A 23,569-nucleotide genomic window follows, 5' to 3' on the forward strand; every position below is an offset into this window, starting at 1 on the left:
AATTATAAAAAAATATATTTATGAGACAATCATAAACCTGAATTCTGACTTAACAGATATTGTCATTTCTGATAATTAATTAGTGGTGATGAAATCATCATTATGTTTTTAAAAAGTCCTTATCTCTTAGAAATACTGAGGTATTTGTAATGAAATGCCACATCTGTTGTTGGCTTCAGATTGGCCATGAGTTGCTAATTATTGAAGCTAGGTAATGGGTACACAGGGGGACCATTATGCCGCTCTCCCTACTTTGTATGTGTTTGAAATGTTCTGTAACAAAAATTTTAAACTTTTAACATTTTGAATCCATGCACTTCTCTCCATTTCCACTGCCATCATCCTAGTCCAAGCCACCACCATTTCTCACCAGGATTGTTGCAGTAGCCTCTGTTTGCTGCCTTCCCCTCCCCCCATCCTCCATGACCCAGCCCCCCAACTCCCACTACCACCAGAAAGATCTTAAAAATACAAGTCAGGGCCTTCCAATGGCTTCCCATTACATTTAACATAAAAGCCACATTTGACCTACAAAGGTCTCCATGATCTGGCTCCTGCCTCTCTGTCTGGTTCTTGACCTCGCTCACTCTTCTCCACCCGCTCACCTTCTTGCTGTTCCTCTAAAGCACTGAGCTTGTTCCAACCTCAGGGTGTTGACACTTATGGTTCCCTTGGCCAGAAACACTCTTCCCGAACTTTCACATGACTCACTCCCTCATAATAAGCGATCCCTCAGAGAGGCCCTTCTTGACCACTCTGTCCAAAGGTGCCCATTCCATTCCCCATCCACACTCCATCACTTTTACCCTTTTTTATCTTCTATGTATCACTTACCAATATATGAACTTGTTCTCCTTCATTTGTTTACTTGTTGATTCTCTCCCCTCCCTCATCCCCCCCAATTGGAATGTACTTTCCTCAAGGACAGGGACTTTTACTTATCTGACTGTTAGTTGCTGTTGCAGCCGTAGAATCAAGCAGAAGGCCTTGCAAATAGGGGCCCTCAAAAAGTATTTGTTGGGTGAAAGAATCTAAGATACAAGGGCACATAGGAAAGTGAAAATAGGATCACTAACACTAACTACCATTTACTCAACAATTGATACGTGCCAGGCATTTATTAAGCCCTTTTCATGCATATTATCTCACTTAATTCTCATAACCACCCCCATTATTATCCCTTTTTTGGTAGGTTAGGAAACTGAGGCTCAGAAAAGTTAAGAAACTTGTCCAAGGTTACATAGTTAGAAACTGCTGAAATCAGAAGTCAAGCCTAGGTCTGTTTTACCTCTAGAGCTTGAGATTATAACTTCTAAGCTATATAGTCTCATAAAGAACCTAATGTCCTCATGGGTTTGAGAAACAAGACACTTCCTTAAATGCCTTCTAACAATGAAGATAGTGAAATTCTCTACAATAACCATAGGAAGGAGGTCTTCCTGTTAGCTTTCTATTGGTATAGCTTTTGTCCAATCAGATCCTTGAATACATGTTGACCAAATAGGGAGACTTACCGGGAGACCTGGAGGACCACTTATTCCTGGGAAGCCCTGAAGCCCTGGTTCACCCTGGAAAATCAACCAAAGCTTAGTGAGTAGCAGCAGGAAGCAGTGAACATAAAGGGGATGGTCCCCTTGAGTTATTTGGGCTGGGCAGTGGGAAACCATAGGGCATCACAATTGGGACACCAGAGTCTGGTGCAGATTGCCTAGTCTCCACAACTAGTAACTACACCAGGATGTCTTAGTTTACGGAGCCCTCAGTAGTGTGGAAAGGACCAAAGTCCATGACAGGCAAAGAAAACTATCCAAAACAGAGTCTCAAATGCTCAGGCTAATTGGGAGATAGAAAAGATGATCATCTGCTTTCTTTCTACCGGAAGAAGCTGTTCAGTGCGATTTCCTCTAGCAAATTACTGGCTGCAAAGACATCAATGGTTTTGGGAAAAGAGTAATAATTACAGTTTGCAAAGGGCAACATAATACTCTAATCTCTTTCCTTGATATGCTAATTTATCTATAAGTGCCATGAAAGGGTTCCCTAAGGTTTGGGAATGATTAGGGAGGCAGGCAATTTTTCATATGCTCCCAAACTGTTCCCAACTCAATAATTACTTCCTGTAAACCTGGAGAAGGCCTGGAGCTGTTGCTTCCACAAAGACAGAATTAAAGAAATGGGACTAAACACCTTCCCCTGCCTGGGTCCCTTGACCATAGGTGCAGGATCACAAAACTTAAGGAATCCCCAGGAAGGAAGGGAAGTCAGGTTATTGAAAGATATCTGCACACCTTAGCAGCAAATAGTCATTCAAATACAACCATGTGTACACTCATATCAAAATACAGATTATAAAATATCTCGGTTAAACAGGTCTACAGCTTCAGCCTTGGTAGTTCAGATCAGGCAAATTAGGGCATCTACTGCCACTTGGTGACAGTATACACTATTTGCAGGGTCATGTTCTGAGGGCAAATAATTTCTTTAAACAGATAACTTGAAAGCAACCATTATACCCTATTGTTCTGTCACAGTGTTTTGGGGACAACGTAAGTATTGACAGGGTTGGTAGTTAGGAGGAAGAAACCCCAACTATTAAATGTTTGTTTTAAGTTATTCAGCATTTTGATAACTGAATCTGCAAAACAAACACAGAAAATAGCACTTGAATGAATATTCAGAAACCCAGGCAAGCTCATATCCATATTACCCAGAACCCTCTATCCTTCCAGTATACTCTGGTTATTAGAGTTGAACTCTGGTATTAATAGGAAAAGGCTTATTAACTTCTTGTTCTCAAATGTTCACTACCTTGGATCCTTTCTTCCCTTTGGGAAATCCCATGAATTCCAGTTCCCCAGTAGATGGTGGGGGTCCTGCAGGGCCAGGCAGGCCAACATCCCCCTGTAAGATCAAAGGAAACATTAAGCAAAGCAGACACCACACAGATATTTCTCCGGAGGGTAGGTTTGTCCTCAGGATGTAATTCACAAATCAACTGTCCATGACTTTAGCCTCTTCACCCTCACCTTTGCATCAATGAGGAAACAAAGCTACCAGTCTCAAGGGGTGAAAAGAATTATAAGCCTGACCAGATGCATTTTGTATCAGCACTGCAGAGGGAGGAAGCAAGATGGATGAAAGTAAATGGCAGGTTCACGGTTGCTATGGTCATGCATGAAAGGGTGTTTAGAAGAAAGCAAAAAAGGATTTGAGCAAGGTAAATGGCTACCTTTTGGCAACAGTGATCAGACTCTAACTGGTCCAATCATTGCCAAGAGCACAAGCAGAGGTAGTGAAGTCCGTGTTGGAACACTGAAGACTGGATTTGCTCCTTGAAGACAGTGCAATCTACAAGAGGCAGCCGCCAAGGATGGGGAGGGCAAGCTCCCAGTCTCCCTTGAGGCTCCTAAATCACTATACAGTTTGTATAGAGGGAAATAGGAGAATGAGGGAAGGGAAATAAAAGGGAATGATGAGAGAGGGTTAAGAAGGAGAGATAGAGGAGATAGAGAGAGGAGGAGGAGGAGGAGGAAGGATGGAGAGAAGAGAAGCAGAGAAAAGGAAAGAGAAGGTGACACAATATAATACAAATCAGCAGGGAAATACCCAGGTGGAAGGAAGAGAAAATATATCTCAAGAGCATATGTTTGTGGGCTTCCCTGGTGGCGCAGTGGTTGAAAGTCCGCCTGCCAATGCAGGGACACGGGTTCGTGCCCCGGTCTGGGAAGATCCCACATGCCGCGGAGCGGCTGGGCCCGTTAGCCATGGCCACTGAGCCTGTGCGTCCAGAGCCTGTGCTCCGCAACGGGAGAGGCCACAGCAGTGAGAGGCCCGCATACCGCAAAAAAAAAAAAAAAAAAAAAAAAAAGAGCATATGTTTGTAAGACATGTACATTTCACAGGTAGGAAGCAGGAAGACTACAATATTTTGAAGGAAAAAGACCACAGTAGCCTTTGCGTGCACATGCAGCCCTATCACAAGCAGGCACATGTGTGCAGCTAGACACATTTCTAGGAGCATATGGACTGCAGAGCGTATGTTCCAAAATTTATTTACCTTGACTCCTTTCTCTCCTTGGAAACCTAACCCCATATTCCCCTGGGGCAGAGGGGTGTAGGGAGGAAAAACAAAATCAATTACTAAACAACCTCCAGGAACTTAAATTGGAATGCAGTCTTTTTTACCAGAAAGTATGTTTAATCAGACCAGAATATCTCTGGGGAAACTAGAGTACTTAGTGGTAGGAGGTCAAATGCCCCAAGACAAAGTATACTTACATCAGGACCAGGGAAACCAGGGGGGCCTGGAGGACCCTAGATGTAAAATGAAAGGAAAGAGCGCTTTTTAGTTTCAGCCCCGAAGAATCTAGGCATGTTGAGAGTCACTGAAGATAAGTCCCCCACCCCCTTGATGTGGTCTGGCTTTGGTGTAGAAGATTCTAGCTCCTTCTCCCTGGGTTCCTTTTTTAAAAAATATCCTTTGCAATTTCCCCAATTGACCTGATAACCACATTCATGCTATGGTAGTGAAGACTTCCTGTGTCATTCTTCCCATTAGGCCAGCACTTTTTAAATGATGACTTTTGGTGAAAGTAAACCAAAGTAATCAGTGGTGGTGGGATTTCACACATTGGAGAGAGAACAATCTGGGGATGTGGATTTCCCAGAACCACACAGATGACTGGCTATGCTCTTCCTATAGCCAGTGATGGGAAATAGGTAGGTGGGAAGAGCTCTCCAAGGTGAAGTGTTGAGAAAGATTTTGAAGCTGCCTCTGTGCTCAGGGTGGGTGATAATGATGTGATTAATTAGCAATGGCTGTCGTGGGTAAGGGGAGTGGAAGGTCACAATAGATGTGCCGGGTATTAGCCATCCTTGGGCTACACTTTAGGTTGAGCTAGACTAGGAGGTTTTGGAGGCACAGAGTGGATGGTCAGAGAGACTCTGATAAAAGAAGATAACAAATAGCTCCTTACAAGAGCATGCTTCACTTTAACCTCCAAGAATGGAAGTTGCCTTTCTCTGCTAGGAGAGCCTACATTTACATAGGCTTACATTTAATCCACGGCCTGGTAGGGAAAGCATTCATGTGAATGCTGTGAACACGTGGTAGATTTAGCTGGGTCTTACTTGCAATCCTGGTGGTCCTATGGGTCCCACAGCTCCTGGAGATCCGGGTGCTCCTTGTGGGCCCTAGAGAGGCATGTTTTTATCAAGGTCAAAAAAGTATGGCATTTTCTCAAGAAAAATATATACACAAGAATTGCACAAGAATGTTCATAGCAACTTTATTCATGATAGTTAAAAACTGAGAAAACACGATGGCCCAAAACCTATGGGATGCAGCAAAAGCAGTTCTAAGAGGGAAGTTTATAGCAATACAATCCTACCTCAAGAAACCAGAAAAATCTCAAATAAACAAGCTAACCTTACAGCTAAAGCAATTAGAGAAAGAAGAACAAAAACCCCCCCAAATTTAGCAGAGGAAAGAAATCATAAAGATCAGGTCAGAAATAAATGAAAAAGAAATGAAGGAAACAATAGGAAAGATCAATAAAACTAAAAGCTGGTTCTTTGGGAAGATAAACAAAATTGATAAACCATTAGCCAGACTCATCAAGAAGAAAAGGGAGAAGACTCAAATCAAAAGAATTAGAAATGAAAAAGGAGAAGTAACAACTGACACTGCAGAAATACAAAAGATCATGAGAGATTACTACAAGCAACCACCTGCCAATACAATGGACAACCTGGAAGAAGACAAATTCTTAGAAATGCACAACCTGCCGAGACTGAACCAGGAAGAAATAGAAAATATGAACAGACCAATCACAAGCACTGAAATTGAAACCGTGATTAAAAACCTCCCAACAAACAAAAGCTCAGGACCGATGGCTTCATAGGTGAATTCTATCAAACATTTAGGGAAGAGCTAACACCTATCCTTCTCAAACTCTTCCAAAATATAGCAGAGGGAGGAACACTCCCAAACTCATTCTATGAGGCCACCATCACCCTGATACCAAAACCAGACAAAGATGTCACAAAAAAAGAAAACTACAGGCCAATGTCACTGATGAACATAGATGCAAAAATCCTCAGCAAAATACTAGCAAACAGAATCCATCAGCACACTAAAAGGATCATACATCATGATCAAGTGGGGCTTATCCCAGGAATGCAAGGGTTCTTCAATATATGCAAATAAATCAATGTGATACACCATATTAACAAACTGAAGATTAAAAACCATATGCTCATCTCAATAGATGCAGAAAAAGCTTTCAACAATATTCAACATCCATTTATGATAAAAACTCTCCAGAAAGTAGGCATAGAGGGAACTTACCTCTATACATAATAAAGGTCACATATGACAAAATCACAGCGAACATCATTCTCAATGGTGAAAAACTGAAAGCATTTCCATTAAGATCAGGAACAAGACAAGGTTGCCCACTCTCACTGCTATTACTCAACACAGTTTTGGAAGTTTTAGCCACAGCAATCAGAGAAGAGAAAGGAATAAAAGGAATCCAAATCAGAAAAGAAAAAGTAAAACTGTCACTGTTTGCAGATGACATGATATTATACATAGAGAATCCTAAAGATGCTACCAGAAAACTACTAGAGCTAATCAATGAATTTGGTAAAGTAGCAGAATACAAAATTAATGCACAGAAATCTCTTGAATTCCTATACACTAATGATGAAAAATCTGAAAGAGAAATTAAGTAAACACTCCCATTTACCACTGCAACAAAAAGAATAAAATACCTAGGAATAAACCTACGTAAGGAGACAAAAACCTGTATGCAGAAAACTATGACACTGATGAAAGAAATTAAAGATGATACAAACAGATGGAGAGATATACCCTGTTCTTGGAGAATCAAGATTGTGAAAATGACTATACTACCCAAAGCAATCTACAGATTCAATGCAATCCCTATCAAACTACTAATGGAATTTTTCACAGAACTAGAACAAAAAATTTCAAAATTTGTATGGAAACACAAAAGACCCCGAAGAGCCAAAGCAATCTTGAGAAAGAAAAATAGAGCTGTAGGAATCAGGGTCCCTGACCTCAGACTATACTACAAAGCTACAGTAATCAAGACAATATGGTACTGGCACAAAAACAGAAATATAGATCAATGGAACAGGATAGAAAGCCCAGAGATAAACCCACGCACATATGGTCACCTTATCTTTGATAAAGGAGGCAAGAATATACAGTGGAGAAAAGACAGCCTCTTCAATAAGTGGTGCTGGGAAAACTGGACAGCTACATGTAAAAGAATGAAATTAGAACACTCCTTAACACCATACACCAAAATAAACTCAAAATGGATTGAAGACCTAAATGTAAGGTCAAACACTATAAAACTCTTAGAGGAAACTCTTAGAGGAAAACATAGGCAGAACATTCTATGACATAAATCACAGCAAGATCCTTTTTGACCCATCTCCTAGAGTAATGGAAATAAAAACAAAAGTAAACAAATGGGACCTAATGAAACTTAAAAGCTTTTGCACAGCAAAGGAAACCATAAACAAGACGAAAAGATAACCCTAAGAATGGGAGAAAATATTTGCAAATGAAGCAACTGACAAAGGATTAATCTCCAAAATATACAAGCAGCTCATGCAGCTCATACAGCTCAATATCAAAAAACAAGCAACCCAATCCCAAAATGGGCAGAAGACCTAAATAGACATTTCTCCAAAGAAGGAAAACAGATTGCCAACAAACACATGAAAAAATGCTCAACATCACTAATCATTAGAGAAATGCAAATCAAAACTACAATGAGGTATCACCTCACACCAGTCAGAATGGATGTCATCAAAATATCTACAAAGAATAAATGCTGGAGATGGTGTGGAGAAAAGGGAACCCTCTTGTTGGTGGGAATGTAAATTGATACAGCCACTATGGAGAACAGTATGGAGGTTCCTTAAAAAACTAAAAATAGAAGTACCATACGGCCCAGCAATCCCACTACTGGGCATATACCCTGAGAAAACCGTAATTCAAGAAGAGTCATGTACCACAATGTTCATTGCAGCTCTATTTACAATAGCCAGGACATGGAAGCAACCTAAGTGTCCATCGACAGATGAATGGATAAAGAAGATGTGGCACATATATACAATGGAATGTTACTCAGACATAAGAAGAAACAAAATTGAGTTATTTGTAGTGAGGTGGATGGACCTAAAATCTGTCATACAGAGTGAAGTAAGTCAGAAAGAGAAAAACAAATACCGTATGCTAACACATATATATGGAATCTAAAAAAAAAAAATTGGTTCTGAAGAACCTAGGGGCAGGACAGGAATAAAGATGCAGACGTAGAGAATGGACTTGAGGACACAGGGAGGGGGAAGGGTAAGCTGGGATGAAGTGAGAGAGTGGCATGGACATATATACGCTACCAAATGTAAAACAGATAGCTAGTGGGAAGCAGCTGCATAGCACACGGAGGTCAGCTCTGTGCTTTGTGACCACCTAGAGGGGTGGGATTGTGAGAGTGGGAGGGAGGCGCAAGAGGGAGGGTATATGGGGATATAAGTATACGTATAGCTGATTCACTTTGTTATACAGCACAAAGTAAGACAACAATGTAAATCAATTATACTCCTATAAATGTTAGAAAAAAGAAAAAATAATAATAGTTAAAAATTGAAAAATGTCAGATGAATGGATAAATAAGATGTGGTATATTTATACCATGGAATACTACTCAGCCATAAAAAAGAATGAAATAATGCCATTTGCAGCAACGTGGATGGACCTAGAGATCATCATACTAAGTGAAGTAAGTCAGAAAGAGAAAGACAAATACCATATGATATCACTTATATGTGGAATCTAAAATACGACACAAATGAACTTATCTACGAAACAGGAGCAGACTCACAGACATAGAGAACAGACTTGTCGTTGTCAACGGGGAGGGGAGTGGGGGAGGGAAGGATTGGGAGTTTGGGATTAGCAGATGCAAACATACATAGGATGGATACACAACAAGGTCCTACTGTATAGCACAGGGAACTATATTCAATATCCTATGACAAACCATAATGGAAAAGAATATGAAAAAGATATATATATATATATATATATATATATATATATATATATATCTGAGTCACTTTTCTCTACAGCAGAAATTAACACAACATTGTAAATCAACTATACTTCAATAAAATTTTTAAAAAATGGGAATATCTCAGGTGTCCACTGATACTAGGATTGATTTAAAAAACTCATACATCTATATGTAGAATAATACTCAACAATAAAAAGTAACAAATTATTGATATATGAAACAATGAGGATGAACCTCAAAAGTACTGTTCTAAGTGAAACAAGCCTGATCCCGAAGGCTACATATTGTATTATTCCCTTTGTTTGAAGTTCTAGAATATGGAACACTTATCTATGATAGAAGAAAAATCAGAACAGTGATTGCCTGTGATGTGCGGTGGGGCAGGGATTGACTGGGAAGGAGCAGGCGGGAACTTTCTGAGGTGATGGGAATGGTCTACACCTTAAGAGGGTTTGACTTACACAGAGTGTGCATTTGTGAAAATGCAGCAAAGGCACATTTAAGATTTGTATATTTCATTATATGTAAATTTTACATAGAAAGAAAAACTGTAAACAAAATTTGAAGTCTAGCTAATGGTAGGCATGCTGTGGTATTTAGGGGTAAGAGTACTATTGTCTGACATTAACTTTGAAATGCATCAAGAATAAGATGGCTTGATGGATGGAAGTGTGGTAAATCAAGTAGAATAAAGTATTCATGGTACAGGTGTTCACTGAAAACTTTCTTCAACTTTGCTCTCTATTTGAAAATTTTCATATTAAAGTGATAAAAATAACCAAAAACTTAAAAAAGAAAAAAGTTTTATTAATATCAGATAAAGTAGACTTTGAGACAAAGAATATTACTAGAGATAAAGAGGGGGCATTTTGTAACGGTAAAATAGTTCAATTCATCAAGAAGACAAATATATCTATATCTGTCTTAGATGTGTATGCACTTATTAGCAGAGCTTCAAAATACATGAAGCAAAGACTGATGGAACTGTAAGGAGAAATAGATAAATTCACGATTCTAGATGGAGATTTTAACATTCCTCCCTCAGTTATTAATAGAACAACTGAACAAAAAAATCAGTGAGGACAAAGAAGATCCAAACCACATTATCAACTACCTTGACCTAATGGATATTTTTTAGATCACTATACGCGCCCCAACCAGCTGAATACATAGTCTCTTCAAGTACATATGGAACATTCACCAAGATAGTTCCATAGGTTGGGCCATAAAATAAAACTGAACAAATTTAAAAGCATTGAAATCATCCAGAATATGCTCTCTAACTGCAATAAAATCAAACTAGAAATCAATAATATAAAGATATCTGGAAAGTCACAAATTTTGGGAAATTAAACACCACAAGTCTCCATGGGTCAAAGAAAAAATCCGAAGGGAAACTAGAAAATATTTTGAAATGAATGATGACAATATTGAAAGTAAGAGAACGAAATCTGAAGAGAAAGATGGTATGGGAAAATTCATGGCCCTGTTAAAGCTGGGGAGCAGCAATAAGGTGATATGTGCTTAGGTAAGGGATGGAGAGGCTAAGTAAAGTTGAGACTTAGACAGGAGGGAGAGAAAGTAGGGGTTCAAAGGTTTCCCAGGAATATATGAGAGTAGAACATTGCTCTGATAATAACTAATAACCTGTGGTCTTCTAACTGATCACAAATCTCTTATCCAGCCAGGAACCCCCCCCCTCCCCAAATCTAAGTGGTTTATTTATCATATCTGTATATGCAGACAAACACTGTACTTCTGGGGGCAGGGAAAGGCATCTCTAAGAGAAGTTATGCAGCAAATACACTGGATGTTATTCTACAGATTTAGTTAACACACCATCTAAACCAATGCTGTTTCACTCTAGGAGACCTCTATGCCCTTGGTCCTCACTCATCCCTGTTTACATGTGTGCTTGCTCACACTACTCTCTCTGTTTAGAAAGCTTCCTCCCATTGCCAGCCAGCCGAAATGTCATGTACACTTTTCAGAGGCTACCTTCTCTTAGATATAAAGTTTCTCATGATGTAGCCTTAGGTGGACAGCATCTCTTTCTTGATGCTGTCAGTGGAATCCTTACGCCACATTCCTACTAGTTTTTCACACGCTGGGGTGGGAGGTGGCTGTGTGTGTGCAGAGACCGTGTCTGAATTGTCTCAGGGATCACTCCTAGCCCTTTGCTCAGTATCTGTTCTGGAATGGAAGAAGAAAGGAAGGAACCGCGATACAGGAAAAGAGGAGGAGAGAAGGGGCCTTTATGAAGTCACTTCAAAGGAAAATGATGACAATGTGGAAAGTCAAGGAAAAACAAAGCTCTTATTAATACAACTCATGGCCTTTCATGGACTCACTCTTATTGAGTCCCTAAAATTTTTTTCTACGTGGAATACCTTTTAAAGAAGAGTGTTTTGCTTCTTTTATTTTACCCACAGTACTCTGAACACACAGAAAACACTTAATAAATGCTTGCCAGATGACAGGCAAAATTCTTTCCCATCCAGGGAGGATGCAGGTCCCTGGCCGAGAGGTCTGAAAGCCAGCCTGCCATGTCACTGGAGGTAGACAGTCCATCCTCTCAGTACTTTCTCATTTGGAAAATGTCGATAGAGTGATCTATTCTACTTTACCTCTCTGGATTGTCCTTGAGAAGGTCTACAAAGACCTTCGAACACCGTAGAGAGGAATGAAAAGGGGTCATTGGTACTGTTGACTAGACAAACATTGGGAGCTCAACACACAGGTAACAACTTACAGTGATTCCATCCAGTCCAGGCAGCCCAGGCTCCCCCTGAGAAACAGACAAAGGCAGGACATTGAAGAGATGAATACATTAAACTTGTGGTATTTCACAGATAACTGACCTAAGATGCAATAGGCATAAAAACGCATCACTGAAGCTTGGGCCTCCTCTGTCAAGGTCTTGTGTTTTAAATAATGCATGAATTGGAAAGATTCAACCATCTACTTTTTTTTCCTAAGAAAAATCTAGACTCTAGAAGAAAAATATTATAGCCTTGGTTGAACAGGAATTCATATTTTACTTGGATTAATTAATTTTCACCTTTGCTAGGAACTTATCAATTAGAAACTGCTTCTGCGGGCTGGTGATTTTCCTGCTCTTTTTGGAGGAAAGCAAAGCTACGTTCTGGTGTGCCTTCATCCCCAGAGAATCTGTGCCCATATGTATACAACGCAAATCAGACATTTCAAGGGAGAATCAATAGAGCATATAGTCTCTGATTACGTTTTAATTACTTTGCAGCATCTTAAGTCACCGTATGAATCTGTAATATAACCATCTTGTGGAAATTGCTGTGTTCCGCTGGGTCCAGGGTCTCTTGGGTTTTTGGCAAAACCATTTAATCAATGTTTGCTACAACAATGGTCACATTTTGACACCTGCTAGTCTTATCCCGCTTGGCTTACAGTGAAAAATCAGCTCTCTGCAACCTGGGAAGAGCACTGCCTGGGTTTTAGCTCTTCGGGAAGCTGGCTTGTGCCTGTGAGCAAGTCACATAGCCTCAGGCTACCTCAGTTTTTCTATCTGTAAAATGAGCAACATGAATCTGACAATCATGAGGTCCTTTCCAAGTCTAACGTTCCATCTTCAGCTATGGCTTCTATAGTCAAGAACCGAAACACTGTACGTTCTTCAGTTCTCAGCTACCCACACCCATCACTGCCTTCCAAAGTGATTTCCAATATTTCTGGCTCTGTGCATGGGTGGAAGACAGAAAGGTGCCATCTTCAGCTGAGTGAGCTTGGGTGCATTTCCCCTCAGATGTTGCACTCATAGATTCCTGTCTGCTCCCAGGGAAATGATGGGCTCCCTTCCCACTCTGCAAGGGATTAGGGTCAGTCATTTGGCACCAGAGTTTACTGAAGGCCCACAGGATACCAGGCAGCATACACCAAGAATACAGCCACAAGAATACAAAAGGTTCTTGTCAATTCCAGGAAGAGATGAAAGTTTCCAGCCAGCTGCAGAGTTGATGGGCAACTTTTGTAGATAGTCAGGGGCCCAGCGAGGGTGATGGCTGGTATGCAGGTACAGAAAAGGGCGGAGCCATGATCCTGGGCTGGTGGCCATGTTAAGATGGGCAGAGACATACATGGCTTCAAACCAAGGTATGCAGACATCAAAGATTCTGTAGTAGACAAAAGGTATCTGCCTCCAGGAAATGTCTCGGCTTGTCAAGGAAAATGACACCCATGCAAACTGTTTGTTTGCTGATCTATCCCCTATTTTTGGCCTAGATCTTACAAAGCAAATCTTTTTGACAGTATGGTTGCAAACATTTCTGTCAATGTTTCCACCACAAAAAGCTCTGGATTCTTTTTTAAATCCAGCTTGGTCTGCTCCTTAAATAGAGACGCAGATGGTAGTTCTGGAAATGTTTTCATTGGATGTGGGGCTCTATTCCGGGGAACTCAGCTTATAGCCTACTCAGCTGTCTGCCTTAGAGGCTCTTACCTTCATTCCTTTGAAATCACCTTGGGCAAGGATAGGTTCACCTTTAGAGCCTTTCTGACCAGGAAGCCCCTGAGCAAAATAAGAAAATTTTGTGAAGAAATGCACACACACACACACACACACACACACACACACACAGTATTGTTAATAGTATGATCTGATCAGACAGAGGATGGAAAAGCAAGAGCCTAAAACCATGTGGCTTATTCTATGGCAGAGTTGGCCATGCTAAGGGGGCAAAGTACATCCCCTGAACTGTGCTGTGTCTCAGAGCTGCATGCCTGCTCCCCCAGCCTCCAAGTCAGAAGTCTGTAAAGGGATTAGAAAGTAGACTTTGAATCTATTCAGAGTACCAATGTGAACATCCACATATAATACACATGCCATTTATAAGCCTATAGCTCGCCTGCTCCATATCTCACAGGTACAAGTCACTGACAGGGACTAGGTCTAGGACAGAGGTTAGTGGACTTTTTCTGAAAAGAGCCAGATAGTAAACAATATAGGCTGTGTGGGCCATATCTGTGCTCTGTTTCATATTCTTCTGTTTTTCTTCACAATCTTTTAAAAATGGAAAAACAAGCCATGGGACAAGGGTCCCATGGGCCAGTTTGCAGACGCCTGGTCTAAGATATAGCTACAAAACCATCTCCATCCTGTGCTTCTACTATACAACCTCAGTTTCTACACCTGTCTAAGAGGCTGGTGTGTCTCACTGTTAACATGGAAAACAGTTCAAAGTATGCCCAACCCATCTAGTCAGCCAGACTTTTTAATGTCTCAGTGGCAGATGCCACCTAATATCTGCTAGATGTTGGCCTCCTGGGGAAAATCAATATCCCTATACCTAAGGGGAAGTTGGGATTAGTGTTGGGAGTAGCGCTAAGCTTTGGGGACTGAAGCGTTGACTGAATGATGGATTCCTGAGTTCAAGGTCCATAGGTATAATAAAAGTACAATGTGGTTCCAGAAGCGCAAACCAGTTTCTTTCCTAACACTTCCAATTTCCCCTTATTCTCATGGCCACTACTTTCATCAAAGAAGATTCAAAGGATATCCATTCAGTATTCGGCAGGGTTAGTAAGGTTCAGCTTAGTAAAATACACATCCAAGTTCCTACTTAGGCTTAAGGGGAGGTTTAGGGACAGGATTAGGTTTTACCCTGGTTCTTTGGCTGTCAGGGGCTGTTTATTACCTCAAAATTTCTTTTCTCCCTCTTGGGGGCAGTGATTCCTTACTTTGCTGGATTTCCATTGTCTTAACACAGATGTGATTTGTTTTCCTCCCCTGTTGCCATAGCAGTGTTTGGAGGCCTTTGTGACTCAAACAGCTCATACTATGCTGGTAATACATCTTTCTCCCCCACTCCCTGATGTACATTGCTTTGGTCCATAGTTGTGAAGGTCCTTATGCCAATCTGGCGCTTGTGCTTTGTCCGTCTCACCTTCTCACGTATGCACTCACACCCACAACTTGGTCACTGAAGGCAATGCTCTTCCAGTAAAACGCCAATTAATTCACCTAGCTATGGAGTCTAACAGATAGTGCAATTTCTAGCTAAATGTATCACATCAGTGCCCTTATTCTCTTAGATTATTTCAAATGAGGTTGAGAATGGGCTTGAAATGTGTTATTTTTCTCTTTTCAGCCACTCATAAAAGTAGCCTTGCAAGGGCATGGTATCTTTCAGAGATCTTTTAGATCCCAATATTTGAGCTCTATCTGGATGAATGGAATGAGATAAAAGTGATGACACCAAGATACAATAAAAGTCTTAACAATCCCAGAACTGAGGGTTGTGATGTGGCGAGCGGATGGGAAGAGGGAAAACTACGTCAGTGTAGAGCAGGATTTCTCAACTATTTCTCACTATTGATACTTTGGGACAGATGATTCCTTGATGTTGTGATGGGGAGCTATCCTGTGCCAGTAGCACACCCCCAGTCATGAAGACCAAAAGTGTCAATAATAACTGTCAAATGTCCCCGGGGGTGGGGGGCAGGGCAAAATCACTGCTGGTTAAGAATCGCTGGTAGAGACCAAGCTTGCCAAGCCCTTTGGGTCACTGTTAGTGCTCCCATGATCCCATGTAAGCCTTCCAAGTACTGCATCTCCCAATATCGTCTAATGTGGGAAAATGTCAAATAGCCCAAGTGTGTACTTTGCTCTAAAATTTACTACAGCCTTTTCATAATCTTGCCAACTCTAAAAGCATCATTAAAAACAACCAAACCCTAAGTAGTGTAGCATGTGTACACTTCCCTGCAACTGGTATTCTTCTTTAGACTTTTAATATTGTGGTGTTGCCAGCACAGACTCCTGCATTGGACAAGGGTCTGCAGTGGTTGCCCCTCGGCTACTTAACGAGCTCTCCAGAGAAGCAGAAGATAGGGCATGCTTGGAGGCAGGCAAAGCCATTTGAAATAATGTACAAAGATCTGGCAGCATACGGGTTGTCCGAGAAGCCCGGGATAGCCATCAGGGCCTGGAAATCCAACAGCTCCTTGAGTTCCATTACAGCCATCCAGGCCAGGTGGGCCTCTGGGTCCTGGCTGTCCAGGGTGGCCCTGTTCAAAGAGAAAGAAGGGATCAAGTCAGCCACAGGACTCTCAGCTACTCCGACAATCTCCACAGTGAGAGAAGTCAAGGATGCTGTCAAACTCTGGCTCCTTGTCCACTCCCTTTGCCCCATCACCTCTGCTGCCATCGCTGTTCATTATACTCAGGTGTAGGTGGCTGATGACAGCTCAGTGTTACCCCTCCGCAAAAGACTGATGCTTTAATAGGATCCAAGCTGAAACCAAAGGGATCAAACGTGAAGAGATGGGCTACACAGGGTGCTGCAACTTCACCTTCCTTCAGTACAAAGATGTACTAAGATGTACTAAGATGGGGCTTAGCTGCCAGGCAGCTGGACTGCTACCAGCAGGGAAGCATGCCAGGCCTTGGGAATTCCTCAGAACAGACTGGAACCTGGGCAGCCTGGCACGGCTTTCTGTATTGGAAGCTCTGCATGCGAAATGAGGCTGGATTTTGGTCAAGAGCAGAAGGAGTTTCCATAGCACCACCTCTCCTGAATGCTGCTTGGTCAAAAATAAACAAGTCAAGGAAGAACCACACTTTGAACCTTATTTTGTCATTTTCTCACGTCACGCTATTGCTTCAGTCAGGGAACTGTATCTTCTCTTCTTCATACTCATTACTGAGGCAGTTGTTTTGCTGGGGCATCAGTAATCATTCACATACAGTTGGTGTCTGAATTCAATAATTCTGTGCTTCCTTGGTGCATAGAATCTACCTCTTTGTAGGAAATATATCTTTTTCAATCTATAAAAATCAGGTTGTGTGTTGGGTATGGAACAAAGAGATGACCTGAAAGACCAAAAATCTAGATGGGTCAATAAAAGGTAGACTCCCACCCTCCCATACACACTTTTAAAAGCCATATATATTTGTGTGTATATATATATATATACACACACACACACACACACACACACACACACACATATACATATATATACATGTATATACATATATTTTATTTGGCTTTAAAATATATATAAAATATATATTTGGCTTTAAAATATATATACATATATGTATATATATTTAATGATTTGAGGGAAACATGCCATGTGTTCAAAAAGCAACTTTTCAAATTGTTAGAGGAAACAACCTTTTGTCAAATGCTTATTGTGAGAATGCTCCATAGAATTCTGTTTCATTTTCATTGCTATTATAGTTGTAGGAGATAGATGATCTGTTAATGCAAGAGTATGAGTCTAGACTGCTGGACTCATGGAATGCAGAGTCCAGAGGAGTGGTCAATAAACATATCTTTGCAATAAACCTGTTATAAGCTGTGCCTCTCCAGACTCAGGTGAGGAGTTTTAGTTGCACTGGGGAAACTGAGACAACTTACTAGAGTCATCAACATTTTATTACCAAATGAGGTGGCTATTCCTGTTTGCCCTGAAGATCTACACTCTACCTTCCGTAGATCTGTGCCTTGGGAGGCTGACCTTCACAGATGGTGCTGTCTAGGCTCCCTTTCCCTCTGCCTTCCAGTTATATTTGGTCCCTGGGAGGCACAAGCAGGAGATGGGAGAGCACGAGAAGGACGAGCACAGATTGTTTATTTCTCCCATGCCCTCCCTCCTTGGCTATATTTCTGGCAATGGCCACATTTCTCTATAATCTTAGCTCCCACTGGGCAACTGTTATTCCATGGCTCCAGTTCTTACAGGGTTCCAGTATTATCATTCCTCCTTTCCCCTTTGGGACTAGGGGTGGTAACAGCTTTGTGCTGGTTGCTTCACCCTGCACTGTTGTTTCCCTTAACCCTGCTTGCATCCTTTAAATAAACCCTTCACTTAACTCTATTTAGTCGACCCCTTCAGGTGGAGTGTCTATTTCTTCCTGGGGTCCTAATCACCATTTTAAAATGTCCCGGCCAAGTTTGCTAGGGGTTATCTCTCAACTGGGTAACAGAGATGAGTTAAGACAAGACAACAGGCTGGCTCAGTACTAGGGATCTTCCTTAGTCCTGGGACCTTGGTTCTGCCCTTTCTGGGTAGAGATAATGACTTTACATATGTGTGTGCCAGCTCTCCAAGGGAATGCAGGTCTTTGAGGGAGAAAACCACGGTTCTATATAATCACAGGGGATTAAACACACAGAATAGGTGGATCTGCTGTATTCCAGAAAAGCAATGTTCCTCAGAACCCAGAGTGCAAAGGAAAAGTTTCCATTTGGTGAGTGGTACATGGTCATTTTGAAGATATAAACCTCGTGTGTTCATTTTCGGGTCTCTAGGCGGGGAAATGTTTGAGATTGACTCCATGGGAAAAGCTAAACATAGATTGCAAAGGACAACTTGAAAACTTCTGCTTCCAACTTATTTGAACTGAAAACATTGGCTCAACCTACATTTCTTGTGGGTGCCAACAGCCCAACTCACAGCTGTGATATCGTTAGAAGCCACAGCCCTACCGCCCCTCGTCCACATTGTTTTAATGTTGAATATCTTGATGACTGCTTGTTTGTTCACTCTCAACTGGTGGCCGTGCCCCTTAGTGCACAGACTTGGATGCTCTTGCTCATTCACGTGGAAAGTGTCTACATGACAGCAAAAATGGAGTTCTGGGACCAAAACCAGTGACACAGATGTGAGCAGTCCACCAATATCAAGAGGGGAAACCAGATTTGTGCAGTGATCCAGTTTAGTAAGATGTGTTTTGGGGAAGCTGTTGGTTTTAGCCAAATGGCTTAATAAAGTGCTGCTGAAAGTTGGGCAAAATAATTAGTCTGACTGGGCCGAGGGTATCTGTGTTTTCCTCTGTCTGAGGGAGTCTTGCCTGTCTGAGAACTGCTGCTTCTATAGGCACTAGAGGTTGGAGTCAGTCCCCCCAATATTTCTGGAGTTCCTACTCTATGCTGAATTTAGCTCTGTGGTCTCTGAGGCCTCTGAGAGGAGCAGAAGACAGACTCTGTGCTTTCAAGGAGCTAGATAAGGCTATCATACAAGACAGTCAATAAATACCATGCACCATATGTAATAAGGAGCTAGAGTGTGTGGGACAGACACCAAAGACTCCTGGAAGAATAGAGATGGAAAGGAGAGGTAAGCTGTCAACAGGAGGTGCTCATTAATACATCACGAATAGCTGGAAGAGAGGGAGGGAACAGGGGATAATAATTTCTTAGAGTAAGTGAGGCTTGGAGCCTGAAGCTAAAGTGATTGAAAGTCAAAAGAAAAAATGTGCAACCTTAGGTCAAGGGAAGGGCCAAGCGAAGGGCCAAGGGAGTGGGGATTTCTACTGGGAGCAGCACACTCATTTGGAGGAATCTGGACAGCTGCGACTCATTCTCCCAAGCAACGAAGCCCTCAAAGAGAAGTGGTCAATTTCTAGAAGCCCTCTGGCTCTGTTGGCCACAAGTTGGAGGCAGAAGTGTCCAGCTGGACTCTGGAGTGGGTTCCAGCTCAGAACCGGAATCAGCCTCTGCTTCACAGGATTCATTTCCTTCCAGCCCCCATTAAAAAGAGACTACAGGAGAAAGGGTATAGTATTGTTGTGAGCTTCAAATCCTCCACTCATCTCTGGTGAAGCCAGCTCCACAGGATGAATGGAAGAGGTGTCCTCCAGTTTGCTAGTTTCCCTCACCCATTGGTTCCCACAAGATACACATTCTGAGTGGAGACTCTGGATGACGTGGTCATAGAACACAGCCATGAGAAAACCCCAGGGGATGGCATAAAAGGGTGGCCAACCCCGTCCACTTATTTCCCCACTGGCCCCTTCCTGGGCATTTTGCAGGCTCTGCAGTTGAATAACAGGCAGAAATATTATGGCTGATTTGTTGATACGTATAACAAATACAAGGTAAGTGAGCCTTCTATTCTCCAAATCCACAAATGTATACGAGATCTGGGGATAAAGTGAATCAGATGATAATACCTTTGAGGGCAGAGCCATATGCCTTTTTTGTATTCCCATAGTAGAGTGCTAGCACATAGCGGGTACTCAAGAAATACCTATAGATTGGCACAAAGAAATCCGAACCCCCTTAGCTGATACTAGATGATTATGTAGTGTAACACAAGAAGCTGTTAAGTCAAGAGTTTACCAAACTGCTTTGATATGTTTCAAAGGAACCCCTTAGAGGTTGTTTGAAAGATAAAGGCATGATGTAGGACTTTCCTCAAATGGAGGAGCTCCATTTTTTCCTGTTCTATATATGCTGAGCTTCTACACAAGATTTGGTTCTTCTCTTAAGGTTGAAAACCACTGCTAGAGGCAAACACAGTCCAGGCTAAAGATTAAATATATAGAGAAGTGCTGAAGGATATAACTAAAAAGTGATAGCAGTAAGTTCCAAATACTGTATCTTAAAGGCTGGAGAAATGTTACCATGCAATCTCCAGTGGCAGGATAAGTAGGGATATTGGGTGAAAATGGAGAAACTAAGGGATTGGGCTGGATGGAATGGGAAAAGGAGATGTCTGCAATCTCCAGACTCCCCACTTATCTTCAGCAAAGCCAGTTCCTCAGGATGAATGGAAGAGGCTGTCTCCAAGTGATCTTAGGAGTAGCCACTTTGTAAAAACCATCAACAAAGCAAAAAAACAACCTAATGAATGGGAGAAGATATTTGCAAATGATATGACTGATAAGGGGTTAATATCCAACATATATAAACAGCTCATACAACTCAATATCAAAAAAACAAACAACCCAATTAAAAAATGGGCAGAAGAACTGAATAGACATTTTTCCAAAGAAGAAATGCAGATGGCCAACAGGCACATGAAAAAATGCTCAACATCACTAATCATCAGGAAATACAAATGAAAACCACAGTGAGGTATGACCTCACATCTATCAGAATGGCTATCCTCAAAAAGAACACAAATAACAAACGTTGACAAGGATGTAGAGAAAAGAGAACCCTCCTACACTGTTGGTGGGAATGTAAATTGGTGCAGCCAGTGTGGAAAATGGTATGGAGGTTTCTCAAAAAAATAAAAATAGAACTATCATATGACCCAGCAATTCCACTCCTGGGTATACATCTGAAAAAAACAAAAACACTAATTCAAAAAGATACATGCACCCCAATGTTCATAACAGCATTATTTACAATTGCCAAGATATGGAAGCAACCTAAGTGTCCATCAACAGATGAATGGATAAAGAAGATGTGGTATATATATACCACAATGGAATACCACTCAGCCATAAAAAAGACCAAAATTTTGCCATTTAAAGCAACATGGATGGACTTGCAGGGTGTTATGCTAAGTGAAATAAGGCAGACAGAGAAAGACAAATACTGTACGATGTCAATTATATGTGGAATCTAAAAAATACAGCAAACTAGTGAATATAACAAAAAGGAAGCAGACTCACAGATACAGAGAACAAACTAGTGGTTACTGGTGGGGGAAGGGAGGGGCACTATAGGGGATGGGGGAGTGGGAGGTACAAACTATTGGGTGTAAGACAGGCTCAAGGATGTATTGTACAACACAGGGAATATAGCTAATGTGTTGTAATAACTGTAAATAAAAAGCAACCTTTAAAAATTGTATTTAAGAGTAAAAAAAAGACAACTAAAGGGAAATTCACTCTGAAATAAAGCTTAAGAGAAATTATTAAAATTAAATGTATTAAGGTATCACTAAGTATTTTTCTATCTAATTTCATGTACCCTCTTAATTTTCTTATAATGAGGATGTATGTGCTCTAATGTGGCACTGTCTTCACACCAGTCCCTCATCCCCAATGAAAGCTCCCCTCAAGCCATAAGACCTAACTCATTTTGCCTAAGATACTGATGGTCTTTTATGCCTGCACATGTCTCTGCATCACCCAACCATATGGTTTAGCTCTGCCCGTAACTGAATCCCAAGGAAACTGTGGATGAGCACTGCCCTTTAAGCTTTACCATGCACATCTCAACACTTGGCCCTGAGCATGTGTGCCTGAGACAGGATGTTGTTAAGGCCAAAGTGCTTGAGCTATGAGGCAGAACCTAGAGGTTGTATTAAAAATGCCTCTATGCAATGGATAAACAACAAGGTCCTACTGTATAGCACAGGGAACTATATTCAGTATCCTGTGATAAACCATCATGGAAAAGAATATGAAAAAAATGTATATATATATGTATAACTGAATCATTTTGCTGTACACCAGAAACTAACACAACATTGTAAATCAACTATACTTCAATAAAATAAATTTCAAAAATGCTTCTATGAACACACTCACCGGAATCCCATTGATGCCAAGAAACCCAGGAACTCCCATGGGACCCTAAAAAAAGGAGTAGGGAGAGGAATGTAAGAGATGATATAACTGATCTCCATTAGACGAAGTGGGTTTGTTCATGTGATTCATGACCTAAGCCGTTAAGAAGTATTTTGTACCTCCCTCCCCACATTGCATCACCTTGCTCCCTATTCCACTTCCAAGTGATCACTAGCCTCTACCTAAGGTCTCGGACAGTTCTTGTCTTAGACAATGTGGTGTAAGACCTAAAAATAAGGCTCAATATTACATGCTGCCTTGACATCTGGGAAAACTGGGAGGGCCTCAAATGGCCTAAGCAAAAGTTCACTTCTCCACTCTGCTTCTGAAGATAAGGTCTCTTGGGCAAACGACCCTTCTTATTAAATAGACCAGGTGCAGTTCCCGCTTATTCCTGAGTAGTGGGTTTCCGTCCCCTGCTGGCCCACCGAATTATTCAAACAAGCCAGTTATACCCTCCCTCGAGAATCAAGGGGCACTCACCCTGTTGACATGACAAAAGTCTGCTTCTCACAGCCCCTTCTGGCTCCTTCTGTTTCAGAGCGCAAGCCCTGTGTGGCCCTGCATGGGGTGTGATGTCCTCCTCCCCTGTGCTGTGAGTGTATGTGACTAATAAACCTGTTGTTGATCTCTTCTGTCCAGTGTCAGGTGTCATGACTTTGGCCATCCCCAGGACCCTAGAGTAGGAATCCCTCCCTCACCAATGGGGTGAATAGGAGGTGATTAAAATCGGCAGATAACATAAACTGAACTGCTAACCTCAGTCAGCCAGCCACCATGACATGATCAATCTTTCTTGCATCTCTTTCCCTATATTTGTGGCCCAGCTGGTTTCCAAGCATTCTGACCCCTTGCATCCCGTTCCCCTTGCTTGGATTCCTTTGCTGCCCTGTTGATTGGCCTTCTGACCCATGCCCAGTTCAAACCCACATGACTTCCCACCACAGTCAGCCCACTTGTCTAGCAAATAGCTTATACATGCACTTTCTGACTTGCTGGCTATGGGAATCTCACCAAAAATGGGCTGTAGCAGCACAACACCCAGCCTGTCTCTTATTAAAGTATGTAGCCTGGCACCAAGGTATTTGGGATTAGTATTCTTTCCATAAATAAACAGAACTGAGATTTAGAACCTTTTACCTTCACACTTACAGCCCAT

General features: G+C 41.5%; 1 protein-coding gene across 1 annotated transcript in view; it reads right to left on the minus strand.

Moving 5' to 3' along the window:
- COL4A6 (collagen type IV alpha 6 chain) overlaps positions 1-23,569 on the minus strand; it is a gene marked incomplete at both ends in the record, with an annotated part of 287,744 nt that overhangs the window by 46,463 nt on the left and 217,712 nt on the right. Inside the window, 9 exons of the mRNA XM_079728096.1 lie at positions 1,515-1,568; positions 2,809-2,901; positions 4,058-4,099; positions 4,279-4,314; positions 5,131-5,193; positions 11,872-11,907; positions 13,594-13,662; positions 16,044-16,160; positions 22,372-22,416. Of these exons, the coding sequence (XP_079584222.1) occupies positions 1,515-1,568; positions 2,809-2,901; positions 4,058-4,099; positions 4,279-4,314; positions 5,131-5,193; positions 11,872-11,907; positions 13,594-13,662; positions 16,044-16,160; positions 22,372-22,416 (555 nt within the window). The remainder of the gene's footprint in view (positions 1-1,514; positions 1,569-2,808; positions 2,902-4,057; positions 4,100-4,278; positions 4,315-5,130; positions 5,194-11,871; positions 11,908-13,593; positions 13,663-16,043; positions 16,161-22,371; positions 22,417-23,569) is intronic.

The sequence above is a fragment of the Hyperoodon ampullatus genome (assembly GCF_949752795.1).
Source record: "Hyperoodon ampullatus genome assembly, chromosome: X".
Lineage (NCBI taxonomy): Eukaryota > Metazoa > Chordata > Mammalia > Artiodactyla > Ziphiidae > Hyperoodon > Hyperoodon ampullatus.